The sequence below is a fragment of the Nannospalax galili genome, unplaced genomic scaffold (genome assembly GCF_000622305.1).
Source record: "Nannospalax galili isolate Female #2095 unplaced genomic scaffold, S.galili_v1.0 scaffold302, whole genome shotgun sequence".
Taxonomy (NCBI): Eukaryota; Metazoa; Chordata; class Mammalia; order Rodentia; family Spalacidae; genus Nannospalax; species Nannospalax galili.
Window position 1 is genome coordinate 5,951,951 of NW_008350120.1, and position 25,281 is coordinate 5,977,231.

The 25,281-nt window shown below is 43.8% G+C and overlaps 1 protein-coding gene and 2 pseudogenes across 2 annotated transcripts in view; 1 reads left to right on the forward strand and 2 right to left on the reverse strand.

Annotated features, from left to right (window-relative positions):
- Ube3c (ubiquitin protein ligase E3C) overlaps positions 1–25,281 on the forward strand; it is a 126,886-nt gene that overhangs the window by 66,721 nt on the left and 34,884 nt on the right. For both annotated transcript variants that reach the window (XM_008847272.2, XM_029570507.1), the window contains 7 exons: positions 1,065–1,222; positions 1,532–1,758; positions 11,554–11,658; positions 15,087–15,174; positions 16,884–16,981; positions 18,375–18,507; positions 22,943–23,190. In XM_008847272.2, coding sequence (XP_008845494.1) covers positions 1,065–1,222; positions 1,532–1,758; positions 11,554–11,658; positions 15,087–15,174; positions 16,884–16,981; positions 18,375–18,507; positions 22,943–23,190 — 1,057 coding nt within the window. The remainder of the gene's footprint in view (positions 1–1,064; positions 1,223–1,531; positions 1,759–11,553; positions 11,659–15,086; positions 15,175–16,883; positions 16,982–18,374; positions 18,508–22,942; positions 23,191–25,281) is intronic.
- LOC103745350 lies at positions 2,117–3,911 on the reverse strand (annotated as a pseudogene).
- LOC115072732 lies at positions 7,491–7,550 on the reverse strand (annotated as a pseudogene).

The following is a 25,281-nucleotide window of genomic DNA, read 5'->3' on the forward strand; positions in this document are numbered from 1 at the left end:
CAGGTTTTTGGGTTTTTTTTGTTTTTTTTTTTTTGTCTTTTTGTTGATTGATTTTTGACTGGGTCTCTCTAGTCACAGGAAGCCGCAATGTGAACCAGGGTGGCCTGCCTCAGAGATCTGCCTCGTCCTCCCCAGGGCTGGGATTAAAGGCGTGTGCCACCATTGTTTTTTGTTTTTTTTTTTTGGTCTTTTTGTGACAGTGTCTCCCTGTAGCCTCAGGTGGCCTGGTACTCACTATGTAGACCAGGCTGGCATTGAACTCACAGAGCTCTTTGCCTGCCTCTGCCTCCTGAGGGCTGGGATTAAAGGCGTGCACTACCATTGGCTTCAACAACATCAGTTTTTAATGGTGACAATAGACACAAAGTTTTCTAGAGACCTACCCTTGTGGCAGGCATGGGTCACTTAAGAAACAATAATGGGACTGGAGAGATGGCTCAGTGGTTAAGAGCACTGGCTGTTCTTGCAGAAGACTCAGTTTTGATGTCCCAGCGACCACATGGCAGCTAACAACTGTTTGTAACTCCAGTTCCAGGGGATCTGACGCCCTCCTCTGACCTCCTCGGGCATTGCACTACAGGAGTACACTTAGATATATGCAGGCAATATGCTCATGCACAGAAAACTGAAAAACATCAACAGTAGAAACATCAATGAGTGGAAGCTTTATTCCTGAAGGTTTGAATTTTCCTGCAACGTGGAGCTGATTTAAGGCCTTCCCTGAAAGTAGGGAGCTAATCTGTGCTACCATAGCAGTTAACGTTTGTTAAAAGGAAGGGCAGGGAAGGGTGGTGTTTTTCCACGTAGGAGCAAAGTCTGTCTAAGACTCCCCAGAGCCTTGGCTTGGGACTGCATCCACTCTGTAGAGCTGGCAGGAGCAGAGACACAGTGGACAAGGTGGACTGCTGGGCAGTGTCTTACCTGGTGCCAGTTACTGACCTGTGTTGTCATGGGGACTGTACCTTCCTTAAGTGGTTTCATTGTTACTGAAAATTCATGTCTTATTTCTCAAGCTAAGTCACTAAAGTAACCACTTTACTTTTTCTCACTTTCCCTCATTTAAGGTCTATGGTGCCATTGCTTCAGGTGATATCACGGGGTTCTCCCATGTCTTTTGAGGATTCCAGTCGAATCATCCCACTCTTTTACCTCTTCAGTTCCCTGTTCAGTCATTCCCTGATTTCCATACATGACAATGAGTTTTTTGGTGACCCCATAGAAGGTAAGAATTTTGAAGAATGGGTTTGCTGCTGACCTCATGACCTGTCTGTTTTCAAAGGCAATTGAAAGATTTTTTTTTTTTTAGTCTTGATGTGTGTATGTTGATAAAAACTATGGTGGAAGCCGGGCATGGTAGCGCATGCCTTTAGTTCCAGCACTTGGGAGGCAGAGCCAAGCTGGTCTTTGTGAGTTCAAGGCCAGCCTGGTCTACAAAATGAGTTCCAGGCCAGCTACAGGGAGACCCTGTCTCAAAAAGGCCAAAAACAAAACAAAAAACCGCGGTGGAAAATTGGATTGTTTCTAATTGTAGGTCAGAGACAATCATCCATGATGCCTTTCACTCTGGAGGAACTGGTCCTACTATCCCGCTGCCTTCGGGATGCCTGCCTGGGCATCATCAAACTGGCATATCCAGAAACAAAGCCAGAAGTCCGGGAAGAGTATGTAACCGCGTTTCAGAGCATCGGGGTCACTACCAGTTCTGAGATGCAGCAGTGCATACAGATGGAGCAGAAGCGATGGATTCAGTTGTTCAAGGTATGTGGGTGGTGGATTCCTGCATAGATGTGTTTCTGCTTGGTTCATTTCAGAAACGTGAAGAGCTAGAGGTTGGTTTTAGGCATGATTTTTAATTTTCTTTTTTTTATGTGTATGAGTGTTAGGCCTGCATGTGTGTAATTGCACTTGTGTCGTGCAGTGCCCTCGGAGGCGTCAGGTCCTGTGGAACTGGAGTTATGGACGGTTTTTTTTCTTGCTGGAACTTTTATTATTTCAGAAATAAGGATCTTGTGTACGCTGAGATGGTTAAAATGTTACTTCTGAATTACTGTTTAAATATTTCTTAAAAATAGCAGTCATGTAAATAATCAGTTACTTTCATTCATGACAGACCTCCAAAAATAACCTGTGTCAAAAACTTACAATGTCACGAGGAGGAGAACGCTAGGAGTGCTGATTCCCCTTACACGTCATTCAGATGTTCCCGAAAGACAGCCATGCTCCCTCTGCCTTCTCAGTCTGAGAGGGAGCACCAGAAATCATCAGTTTAGAAGACGCCGAATCTCAGCACGAGCCACAAACGGGCTTCCTGACAGCTGCCAAGGCTCAGAGAAAAGGGGGCATGCGCTCAACCAGACATTCAGACATGCCACAAAATATACATTCTCATGAAGTACGCTACCTTGAGAATAGTTTTAAGGATATTTTGTTTTAGAAGACTCAGATAAATCTCATGTATACATAATCGCAGTAGGAAGGCCCATCCTGTCAGCAATGAGCCGTCAGCACCGAGGCCAGTGAGCAGAGCAGAAGGAACCACCACCAGTGCGATCACCTGTGCACTCACATCTCTGACCTCTCTGGCTCACAGCTATGTCCTAAGCATTCAGAATGACGGTACGTCACTTCTGACTTTTCTCTGAAATCACTTATGACATTACTTGCAATATTCCGCAACTCCCACACACAACTTATGCAGACATAAATTTGCTAATTTTTACTTGCCCAATATCTGAAAAATACTTAAATTTTAACACAAACCTTAGTTTCCACATCTATGAAGGCATTTTAAAGTTACTCTGACTTGACAGCTGGAAATGTGTGTGCTTATTTGGAAGAGAACTATTGAATTTATTTTCTAAAAGAAAAAGCAGGCCTGAAGGGTCATGTTACTGAAACATTAAAATATGATGACAGGTTATTTTCTAAACCTTAAGAAAAGCTGTCCTCAAACTGAAACAACCATCTGCCCCTATGAAACAAGCGATGCATCTGACAAGCAGCACGGACAGAGGCTTTCTGTTGCTTCCGGTTGCTAGCATGGTTGCAACTCACATAAAAATATTTAATGTATCCATGTAGATGCCCAACATTGAATTGATGGGATCATACTTCTGGACTCTATACACTGGTGTTATTTCTGCACGCCTGGTTACTTTCTGAGTAGCACACAGAAGGAACATGCTGAAAAGAACTAATCTTCCATACATGGCCACCAGGTACAGAGTGGCATCAGCCACCGTGGAAGGTGAGAGAACACAGACCCCAGTGAGGACACAAAGACAAGGCCCAGGCCCACTCCTAAGGGTGCTCCCGTGTTCAGAAACTTCTCACTGGGTACACACATGGCTACTGTAGAGAGGCCTGCCACAGTGCCAGTGGCGTACCATGTAGCTCTGAGGAGAAGAGCCCCCCTCCCCCCCCCAAGATTGTCAGAGGAGCTACCACTGTACCCATCACACCAGAGTGTAACATCCAAGCAAGAGGCTTTGGACCTGGGCTCTGATCATGAGATATTGACTGGACCAGCATCCCAGCTCCAATCATGGCTGCAGAGGTTGTCACCCAAGAGCCTCTCACCATGAAATTCATGAGAGCAGGAGTTCTGGTTGCTGCCAAGGCAGACAAAGCTGTTAAACCAATACTTCCTGCTAAGTACATGTAAGTAGAATGAATTCTATCCTTCACATACTGAGGCCAAATTACAGCCTTTTCTCTTTTTTTTGTCTTTTTGAGACAGGGTCTCCTTGTAGCCCCAGCTGTTCTGGAACTAACTATGTAGAGCAGGCTGGCCTTGAACTCACAGAGATCCTCCTCCCTCTGCCTCCCGAGTGCTGAGATTAAAGGTGTGTGTCACCACGCCTGGCCAGCCTTTTCAGTAGCTCCAATTTCATTAGACATACCAAAACCATAGTAGCACAGCACTCCAAGACCAGCAGCAGCTCCTTCAGCAACAAACCACCTTCCTATCTGATGAATTTTGAGTATTTTTTCCATGGATGATTCCAAAGCTGCCTCTTTCAGGTCTTGGACAGTTTTCCCACAGCGAATCCCAAATCTTGTCTTGGTGGCATATTCCCTGCTGGGTGTTAAGAGCCATTGGTTCTTCCTGATGGAATTCTTTGCAACTGGGGAGGCCTTGGTGAAAGTAGGTGGAAGACCCTTGAAGGTAGTGTCTGGAGACACACAAGCCTGGCAGCCAGCATGGTGATGTACCAGGTTTGCTAAGTAGCTCTGACATGCTCAGTTCCGGGCCCCTCCACCATGAGGCTCCCTTCTGGGCCTGCAAAACCGCTAATGTGCAACCTCCTGTCTGCTTCTCACTGCAACCACCATTATGGACAGTTGTTAGCTGCCATGTGAGTGTTGGGATTCAAAGCTGGATCCTCTGCAAGAGCAGCCGTGCTCTTAACCACTGAGCTGTCTCTCCAGCCCCATGATTTTTAATTTTCAAAACTTTTTAAAGCCTCATTTTTATTTTACATCTTTATCTATTTTTATTTATTTTATTATTTTTATTTTATGTATATGAGTGTATTGCCCAGCCACCATGTGGGTGCTGGGAACCAAACCCAGGTCCTCTGCAAGAGCAGTCAGTGCTCTTAACCACTGAGCAATCTCTCCAGCCCTTTATTTTAACTTTTTATGTGTATGAGTATATTGTCTGCATGTATGTAAGTGTACCACATGTGTGAAATACCCACAGATGCTGTAAGAGGGCATTCGGATCCCCTGAAACTGGAGTTATGCATGGTTGCGAATCACCATGTAGGTGCTGGGAACTGAGCCTGGGTTCTCAAGCCTGAGGATCTGGACTCAGTTCCCCAGTCCTACATGGTAAAAGGAAAGAATTGATCCCTGCAAGTTGTCCTGTGACTTCCCATGTGTATCCCATGGCGCGCACACACACAAAAGAGCCAAGAAAACATGGTAAAAGGAAAGAATTGATCCCTGCAAGTTGTCCTGTGACTTCCCATGTGTATCCCATGGCGCGCACACACACAAAAGAGCCAAGAAAACAACCTCTTGTTTTCACGTTGTCAGGCGCATGTAAGCCTTAGGCACCTTCTGTGACAAGATGAAGAATAAGTAAAATTTCATTGTTTCCAATTTATTTTTCACTAAAAGATCTTTTATAGATCCCCCATCTCTTATAGAATATATTTATAGAGATAGACTTGGGGCTGAAGGGATGGCTCTGCAGCTAACACTGGCTGCTCTTGCGGAGGACCTGGGTTCAGTTCCCCACATGGTGACTAACAGCTATCCATAACTCCAGTTCTAGGGGATCCAATGCCCTCTTCTGACCTCCATGGACACTGCATGACACACGTGCATTTACATGTAGGTAATGCACACATACACATAAAATTAAAATAATAAATATAAAGGCCTTTGTTTTGTTTTTTATTTTTGTGTTTGGTCTTTTTGAGACAGGGTCTCCCCGTAGCCCCAGCTGTCCTGAAACTCACTGTGTAGACCAGGCTGGCCTTGAACTCACAGAGATCAGCCTGCCTCTGCCTCCCGAGTGCTGGGAGTGCTGGTGTGCACCACCACTCTGGGCCTGGAATGTGTTCATTTCTAAGGACTGTAACGGGTAAAAGTTGCAGGGTACTGTGGCTGGAGTGCTGGCAGGAGACCATCACTGACTGGGGCCTTTTGTTTTTTTTTTTTTAAGCAGGAAAGGGCGCCTGACTCTCCATGAAATTTCTGCTGCAAACACATCCAGTCAGCTAAAATTGCTCATTAAAGGAGTGCGAGCAGAAGAAATGCATTTTCCAAATTGAATGCTAGATTTACAGTCCGTTAGCACCAGTGACCTCTCGCACGCTAATGTTCAGTGCGAGTCATCAGCTGTCCCTTCTGGTCTTTTATCACTGCTTTTGTCAAGCTATCTATTTAATTGAAAGAAGTTAATTGAATGAAAATGATCAACTAAGCTTGTATTAATATTGCTAATGGAGCTTTCTTCTTGGCCATGTTTGGAGAAAGATGTCAAGCTAGACTTTAGGAAAGGCCCATTAATGCTTGCACTTAACCTGATGGGCTAATTAAGGAATGCTTATTCATCCTACAAGTCTGAGAGAGTCTCTCTGCAGCCCATCCTGCCTGATTTTACAACACATTTCACTTAGAAGCATGAGCATTAGCAGCAGTGAAGGTAACTGATAATGTTTTGATTGCGTGAATACAGGACTAATGCATCATTGAATTCCTAATTTGTTCAGATTGGGGTAATACATATTTGCACAATTTATTTTAATGACCTATCTCTGTATTTCTAAGTAAATTTTAAAGTTACATGCTGAGCCCTTTCTTAAAGATGGGTGATTTTGCAACTTTTCTAAGTTGCAAATAAGCTCTCATACCTACTTCAGACTTGTAATTCTTATGTAAGCCTGCCCTAGATGTGGGCCTTATGGTAGCCTGTGTGTCTTCCTGTCCATAGGAAATTAAGCTAGTATCACTTCTCTTTGGGGACCCAGATTCTCTGTATGCTGGCAGATAACCTCTGTTTACTATGCCTACTGAGCATGTAATTGTTTCATTTGACAGCATTATCTTCAGGCTATAAGAATATCTGAATTTAATAATGCTATATAATGTATTTTCCACCCTTGTCCTATTTTGTTTTCCATAAGTATTAAACAAAAATTTTGGGGAGCCGAGTACAGTAATGCGTGCCAGTCTCCAGCTCTCAGGTGGCTCAGGCAGAATGATCACAAGTGTGGGATTAGCCTGGGCTACAGTGCTACAGTGAGGTCAAGGCTATCTTGAGCAAGACCTTGTTTCAGATACCCCTCCCCCCAAAAAAAAATTAGGTGAAATTTCAGTGTGTGTGTGAAGGGCAGGGGGTAGGGGAGAGACAGACTTGAGGTTGAACTCAGGGCCTTGTGCAGGTGAGGTAAACATTCCACCATTGAGCTACACTGCAAATCCTAACAGTTTGCTTTTTTCTTTTTTTTTTTTCTTTTTTTTTTAACAGGGTTTCCCTATAGCCCCAGATGGCCTAGAACTCACTATGTAGACCAGGCTGCCCTCAAACTCACAGAGAGCCACCTGCCTCTGCCTCCCAAATGCTGGGACTAAAGACGAGTGCCACGACGCCCGGCTGCTTTTTCTTTTTGCTATGGAGGTGGTTTAGGTTTGCGGTTATGTTTTCACAAAGACCTTTGAGTTTAGAACGTAACTGTTTAAAGGACTGTGCTTCAAACTCTGTATACCGTCTTCTTCTGAAATGAGTCCTAAGAAGAGAGTGACAAATATTAACCCTAATTGGCTTGAGGTGGAGAATGCTACGATTTTTTTGATGTCGTTTTGTGTTAGAGCGCATATTGCAGTGAATAGTGTGGTTATTGCGCCTAGGCATAGTGTTAAAGTTAGGATGGTTTGGTTGTTTTGTGTTAGTGGGTAGAACTGAATACAAACCAAGGTACAAGCCTGGGCAATCAGCTGCTGTGTAGTTTTACTTTTAGGAGAAAATGACCCTTTTTTGATCAGCAGTGAGCATTTCAGGTCAGTCCTGAAAGACAGTTACCCTCATTTCACAAAAATGATGTTTATTATAAAATGCAAGCTCATAGGGAGCCATCAGTTTTCGCTTAAGAGCAGGTATTGGCTGTCTGTTGATGTGGTTGTGATTGTGTAGGGATGCACTGTTGTCACTGTTGACAAAAGGACATGAAGTGGTGATGGGCAGAGCTAGCCCTGTTCTCCCTCTAAGAAGAAGCAAAATGAACTCTCAGGTCCATTTGTGCGTGCTGTAGCACCAAACGAGAGCTGAAGAGCCAACCAGAGGTGGTATGAATGTTTTGCTGAAGATTTCTGGCCTTTGTTCATTGACTTGTTAGAATTGCAAACGCTGAGACTGGGCTTCAGCTCCAACCATTTTCATTTTTCAGTCAGTGATGGTCCTCCTGAACTAATTTGTGTAAGAGGCTCGTTGGCTGGTCACAGAACATAGAATTTTAAGTGCTTACAGTCATCTTTACTTGTCACTGTAGGAATTGAGGTCGGTTCCTGCGCCCTGAATCAACACTGCTAAAACAGTTCATGCATTTATCAACTTTATAAACTCCTTTTGAAGTATAATTTATGGCTATAATGGTGTTAACTCTGTGAAGAGACAGGAAACCCTATTTGACAGGTCTTTGTATCCAGCTAACGCACTTAGTAGGCCTCATTGAAGGCAGTGTGCCAGGAAGTCAGGCTTTTGTGCGTCTCGTGCACATCACCACACACGTATAGAGAGCAGAGTGCTGCGGCAGATGATTCATGCTCTCTTTTTGGTTTGTGTTTTCCATTTGAAAGAAAAAACTTGCTGGACGTGATGGTGAGCATGGTGAAACCCAGCACTCAGCAGGCTGAGTTTGAGGTAGGAGGATCCATGAGTTCCAGGCCAATGTGGATATAGGGAGACCTTGTCTCAAAAAAATCCTAGGTCTGAGCCGGAAGTGGTGGCACATCTTTTATTCCTAACACTTGGGAGACAGAGGCAGGTGAATCAAGGTTAGCCTGGTCTACTTAGTGAGTTCCAGGCCAGCTGGGGCTACAGGGAGACTGCCTCAAAAAAAAATTTAATTAATTTTGAAAAATAACCTAGCACTGGCTGGAAGCATACTGTCTGCTGACCTGCCCTTCTGGTACTGTGCAGACTGCTAGGGAATAATCAGCAGCAGCCCTACTCAGCTGTGGTCCCTGTGTGCTACAGTTCCCACTAGCCAGGCCCAGTGAACCCATTGGGCAATAGTTACTACTTTGTTATGGAGTAGTTAACTGTATTCTAAATGGTTTTGATGACTGCTCCACAGGAGGGAGTTATCTGATACTGCAGACCCAGTCAGAAGCCCATGGCTAGGAAGGTCATGTGGCTGCTGCTGTTATTTGCTAACTAGACATGATGAACCTGTCAGATTACCTTCTGTTTGTTTGGGGGTTTGTTGTTTTGAGACAGGGTCTCCCTGTAGCCCCAGCTAGCCTAGAACTCTATATGTAGACAAGGCTAACCTTGATCTCACAGAGATCTGCCTGGCCACATTACCTTCTGAAAAACCATATACTCACAGCATGGTGCTGCTATCAACTTTGGTCAGAGCTGCTTCTTTCTGCAGTGAAAAGCAGTGACTGCAGATACTCATAACTGGGCAGTACTAAGGGTAAATGATCCGTAAATGGGGCATTTGTACCACCCCTTCAAGGCTCCAGGACATAGTGGAGGAAGAAGCAGGAAGAGTATCAGAATCAGGAGGGGGTGTTCTGACTTCTTGGCATGATATGGTTGTTGCACTGTTTTTTAAAATAATTTTATTGTTTTTAATTTATGTATATGAGTGTATTTCCTGCATGTATGTAAATATACCCATGTTGTGCAATGCCAATGCAGTCAGAAGAGAGTGTCGGATTCCCTGGAACCGGAGTTACAGACAGTTGTTAGCCACCGTGTGGGTGCTGGGAATCGAACCTGAGTTCCCTGCAAGAGCAACCAGTGCTCCTAACTACAAGCCATCTCTCCAGCCCCAACTATTGCACTCTTGAACTCACAGCAGCTGTGATTAGCTACACAAGATTAGGACCATCAACACCCTATCGTGGATATGGGAGGGGCTCCTAGGACAGGATTTATGCATAGTGAAGGGTTAATGAAAGAGGGGGAGAGAGATTTTCGTTGGTGTAACCTCTGCTAAGCTGTCATGCTCTGGTAAATGAACTTTGACCCACGGTTCTCCTGTAAGCAACCTTAATGAAACTAACTGGGTCATATACACACATAAGAAAGAGATACAGTTACTCCCAAGATAAAGTGCCACTGTTGAACCATTAGGGATATCTGACTGGGCCGGTCACCTCTGTGGTTCTTAGGCTTTACAGCTAGGTAGGACTTTTGATTGCTTTTCTCCCTTGGCAGCTTGCATAGCACCTTCTAATTCTATGAGAACTGGTCCTCAGGGAGGAGGCTTTCAGATCTGTTTCAGTTTAATTTCTCTGTGTCCTATGTCTGCATCTTCTGGAACGCACTGTGTAGACCATGCGGGCCTTGAACTCACAGAGATCTGCCTGCTTCTGCCTCCCGAGTGCTGGGATTAAAGGGGTGCGCCACCATACCCAGCTCTTGCAGTAGGGTTTTTATCTTCAGGTTTGGGGAAGCAAGCAAGAACACTATCAACAGCCTCTATATTGTTTGGGAATCTCTGACTCTCCCATGTCTGGCACTGGAGTTTGGTTAGGTTGTCTTTGGCTCCTGCAGGGAGTATCATCACCCATTGTAGTGAACTGTTTAAGGTGTAAGCTTATAAAATAATGTTTCCCTATGTTTTTTCAAACATCTCTAGTGTAATTTCTCCTTCCTTCTTCCATATTGCCCTCCCTCCTACCCCTCCTATTTTTTCCCTTAACCCTCCCTCCCTCCCCCCCCTTTTTTGAGACAGGGTCTCACTATGTAGCCCACGGTGGCCTGCTGTATAGACCAGGCTGGCCTTATACTCACAGAGACCTGCCTGCTGGAATTAAGACTGCACCACTATGCCCAGCCACACCCTGTCCTTCTTATGCTTGATGGCTGGCTAGGTGGTTTTTGCTTTTTTTGTTTGTTTATTTATTTTTATGTGTTTGTAAGTGTTTTACCTGCTTGTATTTAAGTGTACCCGTTTCATGCAATGCCTACAGAGACCAGAAGAGGGCATTAGATCCCCTGGAACTGGAGTTACAGATGGTTGTTACCCACCATGTGGGTGCTGGGAACTGTACCCAGGTCCTCTGCAAGAGCAGCCATCTCTCAGCCAGCCCTTAACTGCTGAGCCATCTCTTGAGCCCTGGTTTTTGCTTTTTGATGATTGATTAAAATGGATACTTTAGGAAATGACTTTGTAATGTTTCAGACATGAGAATTCAAGACTTCTCTGCTACAGAAAATTCAAGGCCTGACTGGGCTACACGAGACTCTGTCTCCAAGAAGAAAGAGAAATAAAAAACTTAATTGTCCCCTCTCCTGGTTTGGGGGTATTTATTATGTGTATGTATGTGTGCTAACATGAGTTTATGTACACCACATGCATGCAGAGATTAGAAGGCGTCTGATCCCCTGAAACTGGTTACAGGTAGTTGTGAGCCACCTGATGTAGGTGCTGGGAACTGAACCCAGGTCCTTTGCAAGAACAGGTGTTTATTCCCCTGAAGCTGGAGTTAAAGTCCATTGTGAGCCTCCTGATGTGGGTGCTGGGAACCACAGTGAGATCCTTGGAGGAGCAGGATTCCGCTCTTAACCACTCAGCCATCTCTCTGCCCCCTCACCCCTGTTTTTGAAGACCATTGTGAATGCACACTTGTGTCGCTTTTCCGTATTTGTGAGCAAACAACTGCTTTCTTCTTTCAGCGTGTTGCTGTGATCACAACAGAAGCCTCTCAGTGACCTGGTCTAGGGAGGTCCTGGTCCATTTTCACGGGTGGAGGCGCACCCAAGCCAATGTCTTGGTGTTTGGTTAGTGGTGCTGCCCACTCTGTGCAGAGGCAGTCACTGAGCTGTTGGTATGACAGTGCCCTGTCCTTCTTTCCTTTCAGGTTATTACCAACTTAGTGAAAATGCTGAAGTCCAGAGACACAAGGAGGAATTTTTGTCCTCCAAACCACTGGCTGTCAGAACAGGAGGACATTAAAGCAGATAAGGTTAGTGACAAGTTGCTCCTACTACTTCATTAACAGTCGTTGAAGCCTTTGCCTTTCTGAGGAAAGTAAGCCCTTGACTTGTTACTTAACTTGTGGATAGATGTTAAAGTATTACTGACTCTTGGGTCACAGCCAGGATATGTAGCAACAGCATTATCTACACATCCTCCTGATTATCTTTATCCTAATTGTCCTCGTTTGTCCACAGGTTAGATTGAAGCCTAATAATTGTTGATTGGGATTGAAAACAATTTCAACTTTAGTAATCCTGATAGTGTGTGTTTGTTAGTTAAAGAGACAGACCTTATCCACAGCTGTCTGAAGGAACAGGCAAAATTGGGTATTGCTAGTGCTTGGCCCTAAAGCACATGAGGAAGAGTATAGGTAACAGGACCACAGATGCTCCCAGAAAAAGTCACCATCGACGCAGTCGAGAATGTTGGGAGTGGAAGAAGGCAGGGTGGAGACACCTGAAGGAGTCAGAGCAGGAGAGTGGCAGGACAGTTGAGGTGGGACCGGGTCCTCATGGGTCAGGCCTCTAGTTCTGCCCACTGGCAGGATCTGGAAATGGACAGATTCTGCAAAGTGAACAGCTCTAAGGCCCAGGCGGGTGGCAGACTTTAAGGAACTTTACCCACCAACACACCCCAATGGTCAGTTCTAAGTCTGAGGTGTGGTGCTCTGTCACAGTAGAGGCTGCTGGGGTGGGGGGAAAGGGCAGGAACCTCTGAGGGTCTCTCCTCCCTTACATCTGCACTGTCCTGGGAGCTCACAGAAATAGCTGTGTGGACTGACATCAAACATGCTTGCTGTAACTTCACAGTGACACCACAGAGAAAAAGAACCTCATCAATCAGTTTTATAGGGTGTGAGAGAACCACTTCATTATTTTAAAGACTATTCTAGAAAGAAGTAGTAAACATGTGACTTGCCTTTCCAAGGCTGTCCAGATAGCAGTGATGTTCTTCTGCTATGGATGTCTTTTAGGTAATGGCTGTCCTATTCTGTGGGTTCATTGAAGGAAGTGAAACCCCACTACCATCAGACCTATTGGCCTAAGCCACTGCAGGTCCCAGGAGATAGGGCACGTGCCAGTAAGGGTTACTGTACCTCTTCTCACTTCAGAAAGCTTGCTGCAGAAATCAACCTCCTGAGGTCCATCAGTGGCATAAGTGCATACCAGCATGTGACCTGGGCAGCAGTAAACAGACCAGGGGCCTTGTGACGAAAGACCTCACCCACCACCTAGGAAACACAGGCTGGAGAATTTGAGGGACTATTGTGATGGTATAGTGAACATAATCCTTTCCAGGAATTTTGGAACAGAAGTTTGTACCCTTATATATTGCAAGAACTGAAAATAGTGTAAAATAAAAATAAATAATAAATAATAAATATACTTATTTGTTTTTTTTTTGAGTCAGGGTCTCCCTGTAGCCCCAGCTGGCCTGGAACTCACTATGTAGACCAGGACAGCCTCAGTCTCACAGAGATCCACCTGCGCACAATGCTGGTCTTCTGACACCTGTAGATGCCTGTGGCGCAAATTGGAGGAGCACACAGTTGAGAAGAGCTTTGCTGAGTTTGCTCAGGTGAGAGCTGTGTGTGTTTGGGATCTGATTTCAAATGGTCCCTTATTACCCCACTAAATAGGAAGGCCACAAGAGAGATGTGGGCTCAGAGCAGAAGAGTGTAGTACTTAAGAGCACAGGCTATGGACAGATGGCAAGACAAATTTTGGCTCAAATACTTACTGTACCACATGGGCAAGATATCCAACCAGTGGCTCAGTTTGTGTGTTTTGTACGATTTGGAGACAGTAATCATTTCTTTTTGTTTGTTTGTTTTTGAGACAGGGTCTCCCTGTAGCCCCAGCTGGCCTGGAACACACTGTGTAGACCAGGCTGGCCTTGAACTCACAAAGATCTGCCTGCCTCTCCCTCCCAAGTGCTGGGATTACAGGCATGTGCCACCACTCCCAGCTCAATAAAATATTTTTAAAATAAGGGATGAGAGGGCTAGAGAGATGACTCAGCGATTAAGAGCACTGACTGCTCTTGCAGTCTGGGTTCAATTCCCAGCACCCATATGGTGGCTAACAACCATCCATAACTCTAGTTCCAGTGGAATCCAACGCCTTCTTCTGACCTCCTCAGGCACAGGCATGTGCCACCACTCCCAGCTCAATAAAATATTTTTAAAATAAGGGATGAGAGGGCTAGAGAGATGACTCAGCGATTAAGAGCACTGACTGCTCTTGCAGTCTGGGTTCAATTCCCAGCACCCATATGGTGGCTAACAACCATCCATAACTCTAGTTCCAGTGGAATCCAACGCCTTCTTCTGACCTCCTCAGGCATTGCACGACACATGCAGGCAATACATACTCATATACATAAAAGAAAAATAGTAATAAAAAAAAATAAGGGATGAGAAGAACTTGCAGATTAAAGCAAAGCTTAAAGGAAAATGACCTCTTATCTTACCTGAATGCTAGTTCAACCAAAGTAATTGGAAAACTTATTAAGAAGTGTGTGTGTGTGTGTGTGTGTATGTTTTTTTTAAGTGTAGTATATTTTGTTCATAATTATAGCAGCATAATTTACCAAAACACACAACAAGCAATTTGTTTTTTAAAATATTTTATTTATGGGTCTGGAGAGATGGCTCAGCGGTTAAGAACACTGGTTGTTCTTGCAGAAGACCAGGTTTCGAATCCCAGTACCCACATGGCAGCTAACAACTGTCCGTAACTCCAGTTCCAGGGACTCCCACAGCCTCTTCTGTCCTCCGCGGGCATTGCACGACATGAGTGCACTTACCTACATACAGGCAATACACACATACACATAAAATAAAAATAATAAATAAGCTGGGTGTGGTGCTGCATGCCTCTAGTCCCAGCACTTAGCAGGCAGAGGCAGGCAGATCTCTGTGAGTTCAAGGCCAGCCTGGTCTACACAGTGAGTTCCAGGACAGCTGGGGCTACAGGGAGACCCTGCTTCAAAAAGACAAAAATAATAATGATAAATAAAAATATTTTAAAAAAATACTTTTTTAATGTGTATTAGTGTTTTACCTACATGATATAAGTGTATCACATGCATGTAATGTCCAAGGAAGCCAGAAGAGTGCACCAGATCTCCTTGGAACTGGAGTTACAGTTGTGAGCTGCCATGTGGGTGCTGGGAACTGAACCTGGGCCCTCCACAAGAGCAGCAAATGCTCTTAACTCCTGAGCCATCTTGCCAGTCCCTTAGGAGTCCCCTTTGAAAGTGCTAAAGGCCAGCCAGCAAAGGCTGTAAAAGGCAGCCTGGACAGTACAGAGATAGACAGCTCCGTAAGGAGATAGAGGCCCTGGCTCTGTTCAGATGCCACAAGGAAATGCTGGGGCAGAAGGAATTGCTGACTGCAGTTGGGTTCCACAGGTCACCCAGCTCTACGTGCCTGCATCCAGACATGTGTGGAGGTTCCGGAGGATGGGGAGGATTGGCCCACTGCAGTCTACCCTGGAGGGTGAGTTCTCCCCAGCTGGGACTTGTTTTCAGCTGGAAGTGTGTACATAGTACAGCAGCCACTGGTTTCAGTGTTAATACCACAAAGAATGTTTTCATCTCCCAGTAAGAATTGTCTTGTCTTCTGGTGAACAGGCAGAAAGTGGTCGTCATCTCTCCTTTACTGGAGGCCCTTAGCAGCAGCCTTAGAGTGAGCAGCTGAGGCAGTGGGTTCTGTGGGCCACATGTTGCTTTGTGTTGCTCTGTAGCCTTCCATCGAGTACATGTGGAAGGACATTTGGATATTTTTTCAGTCTTTGGTGATTATGAATTCAGCTGCTATAAACATCAGTGTACACATCCTGGTGTAAGCATACCTTCCTGCTTTGTGTGCGTAGATACTGGGAGTAGGAGTCCTGAATCCCCGCAAGGAGATGTTCAACTCTGTAATTAACCCATCGATATCCTCAGGTTAAATCCATTAAATGGAATTTCAGCTACCAAAAAGAATTCATTTTGTAATTAAAGTGGAGCTTGTGTTTGAGGAATTCCAAGCCTAATGGGTTTTTGGCAGTGATTCTGAGGAGGAAAATACGTTCTTTACTATACAGAAAGTGGGACACCTCATTTTAAGAATTTTTCTTATTTTTCTTTTATGTGTATGAGTATTTTGCCTGTAATTTTGTATGTGTACCAAGTGTTTGCCTAGTGCATGTGGAGGCCCAAAGACGGCATTGTTCATGCTGGAACTTGAATTACAGACAGCTGTGAGTCCTATGTGGGTGCTGGGAACTGAATCTGGGCCCTCTGCAAATAATCTTTTAACTATTGAACCATCCATCTCTCCAGCTCCGAACTAGGCCCTTCTAAAACTTGACTACACAATAATTGCAATGGGAATTGCTGTCTACAAGTCCTGGTTTCCTTAGATACAGTTGCTCTTAGAGACATTGAAGGGGTGGTAAGGCTTCATCTGAGTCTGTGTCTGGCAGTTGTAGGCACTTACTAAGTCTTATGCCTTCATAAAAGTATGTTTTGTGTGATTTAGTTTCCCCTTGTTTATGTAATTGAAAGAGTTATTTAATAAACTGTTAAAAATTACTCAGGAACCAGCTGTAGTGGTGTACGCCTTTAATCTCAGCACTCAAAGGGCACAGATCTCTGTCAGTTTGAGGTCAGCCAGGGCTGCATAGTAAAACCCTGTTTCTGAAAAATAAAATCTTTAAATGTTCATGTTTTGCCTCTATTTTGAAATGAGTTTGGAAGGGTGACTGTGATTCATTGTGCCAGGTGTTTTCTCAGTGTTGGAAAGAACAGGGGACACGTCACTAGTGAAGAGTCAGTGCAGGACTGCTGGACACAGCCCTCCCTTAGGCACACCCGACAATGCATGCATGCCCAGCTTAGAGGAAAGAGACTGTACTGACTTCTGTTCTGACACCTGGATCTCACCACGCTGTGAGTGCTGGCTGTGTGTGGGGGCTGAGCACATAGATGTTGGCTTAAGCCCAAGATGGCAGTCCTGACCCACTCTGCACCTGTATCAACTTGCCTGGCTAGGATGACCTCGAAAACTGGGCCTGGAGGATGTGTTCATGGAGCTAGAGGTAGACAGATGAAGTAGGAGGTTATTAGGTTCTTAGAAGTGATTTTATAAATCCTGCTTTAGTAGCTGACAGTGAATGGAAAGGAAAGCACGAGTGGACTAAATCGTTGTCCTACGTGTTGCAGTGGGTTTGGAATCACCTCCGCTGTCCGTGTCTGAGGAGCGGCAGCTTGCCATTCTGACGGAGCTTCCTTTCGTGGTTCCATTTGAGGAGCGAGTGAAGGTATGCCACTTACACACCGTGATGTTAGTGTGCCACGTTAGTGTCGAAAAGTTAACACACCAACAAAGTCTCCAGTTCCATCATTTATGAACTCCAGCCAGACACTTCTTTGTGCGCACTAAAGCCATGTTTCCCCTGGGAGCTGGTTGGGCAACCTGTTTCACGAGAGATTTCTGGTAACACAACAGGTGGTTTATTCTCTGGTGAATTTTGCATTGTCACTGAAAACACCAATTTCTTTTCTTTTTTTTTTTAAATATATGTTATGTACATTCACATGAACGTTACTATGATAAACACTGCTTTAGTGAAAATGGTCAGCTACCTTAGCTCCTTGCCTGATGATTTTGACAAATGAATAGAACTTTGTGTTTATCTGCTCCCAACTCAAATAGCCTGTTTTGTTCATATTCTCCAAATATATTTAGAAAATCTCTAGAAATTGCCAGGTTATTTTCTCAGATAATGACCTCAAGAGGTCCTTGTGGTCTTCAGCCTCTCTCCAGGGCAAATGAAAACACACATAGTGGGCTGGGCATGGTGGCGCATACCTTTAATCCCAGTGCTCAGGAGATAGAAGCAGGTGGATCTCTGTGAATTCCAGGCCAGCTTGGTCTTTATAGTGAGTTCCAGACCAGCTGGGGCTCCAGGGCAGACCCTGTCTCAAAAAGACAAAACACACACAGTGGTGCCCAGCTCCTGAACTCCATGTGCTAGGTTTTCAGCATCCCAGACATTTGAATTCCATCGTTGTAGAAGTATTCCCTCTAGATTAGTATATGGCTGTCAGAGCTGCAGGTCCTTCTTCCCTCCTAAGTGCTTTTGACATTTGTATGTTGCATGTGAGTGAAGGTCAGAGGACAAGTATTAGGAGTCGGTTCCCAATCCTTACCACGTGGGTCCCAGAAATCAAACAGGTCATGAGTCTGCAGCAAGTTCCTTTACTCCTGTCAGCCCTTTTCTAAATTGTTTTTTAAAATATTTTATTTATTATTTTTATTTTATGTGTATGCGTGTATGGACAATTGTTAGCTGCCATGTGGGTGCTGGGATTCAAACCTGGGTCTTCTGCAAGAAGAGTCAGTGTTCTTAACCGCTGAGCCATCTCTCCAGCCCCCTTTGTCTAAATTTTTACGAATGATTTATCAGTGAGAATGTGTCGTGGCATGGGTCTTCGAGATTTTATTGTGAAATCAGGAAAACAACTTTAGAAATACTTAATACTCATTTCTTGAAAAAGTCAATATGCTACTATGGCTATAAAAAAAAACTAATTCCAGAATTTATGGAGCTAGAAAGTTTAAATTATTTAGCAGTTTTGTTCTTCAGATTGTTGTGCTTATAATACCAAGTCTGTTGTCTCTAGTAACCTTACAGCTTTCCCTCTCGTTAGATCTTTCAGAGGCTGATTTATGCAGACAAGCAAGACGTTCAAGGAGATGGTCCATTTCTGGATGGAATTAATGTCACAATAAGAAGAAATTATATTTATGAAGATGCTTATGACAAACTTTCTCCAGAAAACGGTGTGTGTGTGTGTATATAGATTGATAGATAGATAGATAGATAATGTTCTCTCTGTGCCTATATATGGGGAGGAGGAAACTTGAGAGTATTACTGGGGCTGGAGAGATGGCTCAGCTGTTAAGAGCACTGACTGCTCTTGCAGAGGACCCAGGTTCAATTCCCAGCACCCACATGGCGGCTACGAACTATCCTTAACTCCAATTCCAGGGGAATCCGAAGCCCTCTTCTGACCTCCAGCATTGCATGACACGGGTGCACTCACATACGTGCAGGCTATACACTCATACACATAAAATAAAAATTAAATAAAAACTTTAAAAAAACAGAGCAGTACTGCCCAGTTATAGCAAACCCTGCACTTCCTAAGTGACCTTTTAAGCTTTTAGGATACTTTAAAATTTTTATTTATTTTCATTTCATGAATGTGATTGTTTTACCTGCATGCATGTAAGTACACCACATGTGTGATTGGTGCCTGCAGAGACCAGAGGAGGGTATCAGATCCCCTGGAACTAGAGTTATGGATGGGTGTGAGCTGCCATGTGGGTGCTGGGAACTGAACCCTGGTCTTCTGGAATAGCTCTAAGTGTTCTTAACTGCTGAGCCATCTCTCCAGCCCTGGAATAAGGATTTTAAAACATTGGATTAACATTTAATTTACTTATGAGAAAAGGTTTGAACTGCTGCATTAACTGATCATTTGCATAGTCAGTTAATGTATTATTCCATCTGTCATCTGTCATTACAGTCAGTCCTTACTGATGCTCGTTATCTCATTTCATCTCAGCATTCTTCTGGGCAGTACAGGTTAGCCCCTCATAAGTAGTTGATCAAGTAGAGCTTGAAGTGGCTGGTAACACATCTAGAAAGCTAGATTCTATGCTGAAAATATTGTCATGCTATTCTGTATTGTAATTCTCAGAAGTTGGCTTCAGGAAACCCCAAAATTTTTGGCCTCAAGGTTAAAGGAGGGGCTCAGAGATGGACTGTGGTTGACTTTTTCCATTCTGAATGTTTTCATACTTAAAGCTATTATGAAATCTTTAACTATTTACCTGCAACTCGGTATGTAGACCAGGCTGGCCTCAATTTCATAGAGATCTGCCTTCCTCTGCCTCCCAAGTGCTGGGATTCAAGGTGTATATCACCATGCCTAGCTTTGTGAGATCTTGTATGTGGGTGAGTAGCCTGTTTCTTTCTTGAGATTGGGATTCAGAGAATGAATGGGTGAAATACCTAAATATTTTTTGCATGACATCTCTAGCTGAGGTTTTTTTCTAGGTGCTACTTCATCCTTCAAACCTAAGTGAGTTGGGTTTTCTTTTATTACTTTTTTTTGGGGGGAGGGGAGTACCCATGCACAGTGCTCAGGTGAAGGTCAGAAAACAAGTTGTAGGGGTTGGTTCTCCCAAGACTCAAGCTTGGATGTTCAAACTTGGTGAGAAACACCTTTACCTGCTGAGCCATCCTGCCAGCCCAGCCGCACCAGTTTTTGAAATAGCCTTTATTCTGATGGCATTTTATCTGAAACCTTAGTTGAACATATTTCATAACCAAATTAGTCAAAATAGATGCACACACCATGTTTGTGGATCTATCATTGAAAAACCTGTTCTTCAAAATAGAATAATGAAGACTCAGAGGTGCCTGCGTGGATAAGGACTAAGGCTTCATAGGCAGCCAAGGTATTTTAAGTGGTATCGTACCCATTATAGTATGGACCCTGGGGCTTTAGAGATATTTATTCTCAGCTTTATGACCACAACATGGCCATAGTTCTTAACCCAGATGGTTGTTGGGGCCTTGATGTAATTACGAAAACTTCCTGGCCTGTCTTCTGCTTGGGTTAAATGGTTAGTGGTAGTTGCTGTTGTTCCTAGGCAAGATGAAGAGCAGGCTGGAGCCCAGGTGGGGGTGGGTTTGTTTGCCAGGCTCCCATGAGAGATGTGGGTGTGTCCCTGCTGTGGGTGCCTGATGAGTGGTGGCCAGGGTGGCATTCCTTGATGGTAGCCAGTTCTTGGTCATCTGATGTCCCAGATCCCATCCTTCCTCTACCTGTGCTTTAGTCTCTCCTGCCACTCTTGCGAGGGATACGTAACTCTTTTCTCAACATTCTTCTTTCCTCCAAATTCAGTTCTTTTTGTTTGGATTTGGGCTTTGGGCTTTGGTTAGTTGTTTGTTTGTAGGTCTTTTTTCCTATTTGATTTTTTTTCAGGCTATATTCCTTGCATCAATAGATTAGCACAGTAATATTTTTCCAGGTACTAATTTAGAATTGATGTTAATAAATGGTAGGTTCAGAGGTCTCTAAGTGAATTTTTTTATTTTGGTTTTGTGTTTGGAGACAGGCTCTCCCTATAGCTCCAACTGGCCTTGAACTCATTATGTTGATCAGACTGACCTTGATCTCGTAGAGACCTGCCTTCCTCTGTCTCCTGAGTGCTGGGATTAAAGCGTGTGCCACCATACCCAGTTTAAATGAAATTTTAATACTTATTTTGAGCCAAGTATAATAATAACTTGCTGCACTAAGTTAGAGTCACACAAGACATCTCAAAGCAGTTTGTACCTCTACAAACAGCTTTAAGAAAGTACACATTTCTATAGTGAATAAGTCCCTAAAACACATTAGTTTAAAAACTATCCAAACTGGGTGTGGTGGCACACACCTGTAGTCCCAGCGCTTGAGAGGCAGAAACAGGCAGATCTCTGAGTTTGAGGTTAGTTTGTGTAGAGCCCAGGTCTACATAGGAGCTCACCAAGCTAGTCAGTGCCACACAGTGAGAACCTGTTCCAAAAAAAAAAAAAAAGACAAAGTGAAAGTCTCACAAATGCTTCCCTTGCTGTCAGTTTTTAAATTCTGCTACTCTTAAAACTGAAAGCGTTTTTTATATTTTTATTCTTACTTTATGTGTATGAGTGTTTTGCCTGCATGTATGTAAGTACAGTGTGTATGCAGTGCCCATGGGGATCAGAAGACAGAATCAGATCCCCTGGCAGTGGAGTTACAGGTGGTCGTTAGCTGCCATGTGGGTGCTGGGAACCAAACCCAGGTCCTTTGCAGAAGCAGCCAGTGCTCTTGACCTGGAAGCATTTTATTTTTAAAAGTTTTGTTCTGGGCTTGGCATGGTGGCGCACACCTTTAATCTCAGCACTGGGGAGGCAGAGGCAGGCGGATCTCTGTGAGTTCAAGGCCAGCCTGGTCTCCATAGCAAATCCAGGCCAGCTGCAGCCACAGGGAGACCCTATCTCAAAAAGACCAAAAAAAAAAAAAAAAAAATAGTTTTGTTCTGGGAAAATGAGGTGCCTTGAAAATGAACAAATAGTATATTTTAAATTATAAAAAGCCTTTCAGTGAAGAAGCAATGGCATGAAACTTTTAGTTTCTCTAGAAAGAAATTCTTATTGTCTTTAGAATATTAAATTGTCTTTCATGGCAGAAAAATTCTTACAAAAATCTGTAATTTCCTAAGTCACAAACCAGTTCACTCTTAAATGACCTCTCAGACTACTATTGTCTAAAACCTTCAGAATTCTTGAAGTGCAGGACTGGAGAGATAGAGCAGCCAGCGCTCTTAACCGCTGAGCTTAGCAGAGGTCCTGGATTCAATTCCCAGCAGCCACATGGCAGCTAACAACCATCTGTAACTCCAGTTCCAGGCCATCTAACAGCCTCTTCTGTCTTCTGCAAACATTGCAACACATGGGTGCATCACACAAAATAATAAAATAAAACTTTTAAAAAGAATTCATGAAGTGCATATCTCAGTTGTCATGGAGTTTAGAAAACACTGGTATTTCACACTTTGAACAGAGCAGGATTTCTGGCCTGATCCTGCCTGTCACACAAATACTACTTATCCTGCATGGTCAAAGGCCAGAAAGAACTATCTGGGTTGCAGTACTTAATTTCCATGCAGTCATCAAACCAGTGAAGGAGGCAGTTACAGGCTCCAGAGCAGAAGGCACAGAGATGAAAGCTGAGCTTCACGTTTGTCCGTCTTCCGTTTACATGCCTAGATTCAGGACATTGCTGTAGAAAATAAATGTGTGTATGTGTGTGTTTATTTGCATGTGTATATAAACGTTTCTACCAAAAGATGACACTTTAAACCGCATGAAAGGTGTCAGCAGTCTGCTTCCTCAGACGCTTTACTAGCTGGCTTTGACTCTCCATTCATGGTAAACCTCTCACTGTAGCACTGTTTCTTGCCTCCTTTCCCATCGAGAAGACAGTATCACCAGGCATGATAGTGCACGCCATTAATCCCAGCACTGGGGAGGCAGAGCTGGCCTGGTCTATATAGAGTTCCAGGTCAGCTAAGGCTACAGGGAGTCCTGTCTCCAAAAAAAAAAAAAAAACAGTCCCTAATATTCCCACTGCCTTTACCTAAGACTTCCTATGACCTGTTTACTTCATTGCTCTTTTAACAGAACCAGATTTGAAAAAGCGGATCCGTGTGCACTTGCTCAATGCCCATGGCCTGGATGAAGCTGGCATCGATGGTGGTGGTATTTTCAGAGAGTTTTTAAATGAACTACTGAAATCAGGATTTAATCCCAATCAGGGGTTCTTTAAGACTACTAATGAAGGGCTTCTGTACCCCAACCCGGCTGCTCAGATGCTTGTGGGAGATTCTTTTGCAAGACATTACTACTTCCTAGGCAGAATGCTTGGAAAGGTAATCTTTATAAAGACAGCTAAGTACAAAAGATGCTGTCATTTCAGTGTTTGGTTATCTTTATTCAAAATTGTTAATCATTTTGGTGATCCCTAACTAGCATGCATTTACATAGAGACTACATTTCAGCTTCTGTGTTACATGGTACTGATTATATACATAAAAACAGTTGGTCTGGTATAGAAAACATAGGAAGTACTATTAAACTGCTGATAAGTTTTATAGTAGCTACTGTCATTATGGATTTGGGACATGTGTGTCTGTGTGTGTCTGTGCATGTCTGTGCGTGTCTGTGCGTGTGCTCATTCATGCCCTGGCCGGAGGTCAGCACTGGGTGTTTCCTCAGTTGCTGTTCACCTTCTTTATTCTTTTGAGACAGGATCTCTTTCTGAGCCTTGAGCTGACTGATTCTGTTCACTGGCTGCCCAGCCCTGCATTATAGGCTGGTCTGCCGTGCCTGGCCTTTTTGTTTTGCTTTACTTTCTCAGTGGAAGTTCTGGGAACTGAACTCCTGTCTTCCTGCTGATGGGGTAGCACATTACCCATTGAGCCACCTCCCCAACCCCAAAAAGGCCATGGTTGTTCAATGTGGTGTGGATATGTTGCATGATTAAAGACAATTCTGTAACTGAATTCAGACTTTGGATTTATTGATAAAGCCCTTCTGGTGAACTGTTTTTAGTTCAGGTCAGAAACAAAACAAGGGCACACTTCTCCTTAGGGGCCAGTATTGGAATTGCTCCCAGATAAATAACCTGTAGTCCCCCAAAAATGTTATTTTTACTGGTTGCTAACATTTTTTAATGTAGAGCTTTCGTATACAAGCTTATATTTCTAGGTTGTGTTTGTTTGCTTGTGTTTTAAGTAAAAATGTTGGTTATTCTAACTGTGGAGGAATATGGGTAGGAGACTAGTCTAGTAAGTCAGGAGTTTAAATGCATTTTTTTTGTTGTGGTTTGGTTTTGGTTTTTGAAATGCATTCTTAATTGGTATCCTAGATGAGTGTTCTAATCTGTTCCCAAGGGACAGCTGCACTTATATACTGGAAGGCCCAGTGCACCTGGGATGTGTCCAAGGGCTATGCCTCTGCTATCTGGCTTTAACTAACCAGTACTTACTGAGATGACACTGGAAAGAATTCACAGACTCAGAAACCCATTATGAGGCCTTTAGCTTGAGGTTCAAGGATAGCGTGACCCAGCCAGTTGCTGCAAGGCAGCCAAGAACTCTTACAGATAAGAGGGAGGCAGTGTGCCTGCCTTCATCCCCTGACCGCTTTGACAACTGTTTTTGTTTATTTTCAATTTGAATTACAGTTCTTTTTTTTGAGGCAGGGTCTTACTAGCCTTGCCAGGCCCAGAACTTGCTATGTAGACCGACTGGCCTAGAGCTCACAGAGCCACTGCCTCCTAACTGCTACAATTAAAGGCGCATGCCACTCCTCCAGACCGTTATAGGTCTTAAAATAAAGAAAGAAACAGACTGGAGAGATGGTTCAATGGTTAAGAGCATTGACTCCTCTTTCAGAGGACCTGGATTTGGTTCCCAGCACCCACATGGCAACTAACCATTCATGACTCCAGTTCCAGGGAATCTGACACCCTCTTCTGGCTTCTGCACGCATATTATAGAAGAAAGATGTATCCTATCTGGTACTACACTGTATCATTGTAGAGTGCATACAACATGTCTACTAGTAATGTTAGTACTAAGGCTAGTTGGGTGGCACACACCAGTAGGCTATGCTGAAGAGGTGGCAGCAGGTTTGAGATCAGCTGGGCTGCACCGATGGACTGGAGAAATGGCTCAATGTTTAAGAGTGTTTGCTGCTCTTCAGAGGACTGGAGTTAAGTTCCCAGCATCCATACTGGGTGACTCACAACCACCTGTATTTCCAGCTCCAGGGGATCCCACACCTCTGGCTCCACAAGCACTGTGCTCATATGCACAAACACCAGTACACAGACACAGAATTATAAATAATTTTTTTAAACTTTTTAAAATCAGTAAATGTTTTGTTACCCATGGATCTTAAATAAGATTTTTGTGCTTTGGAGAAATTTGGAGTATTTTGAAATTCGGGGTATTTTG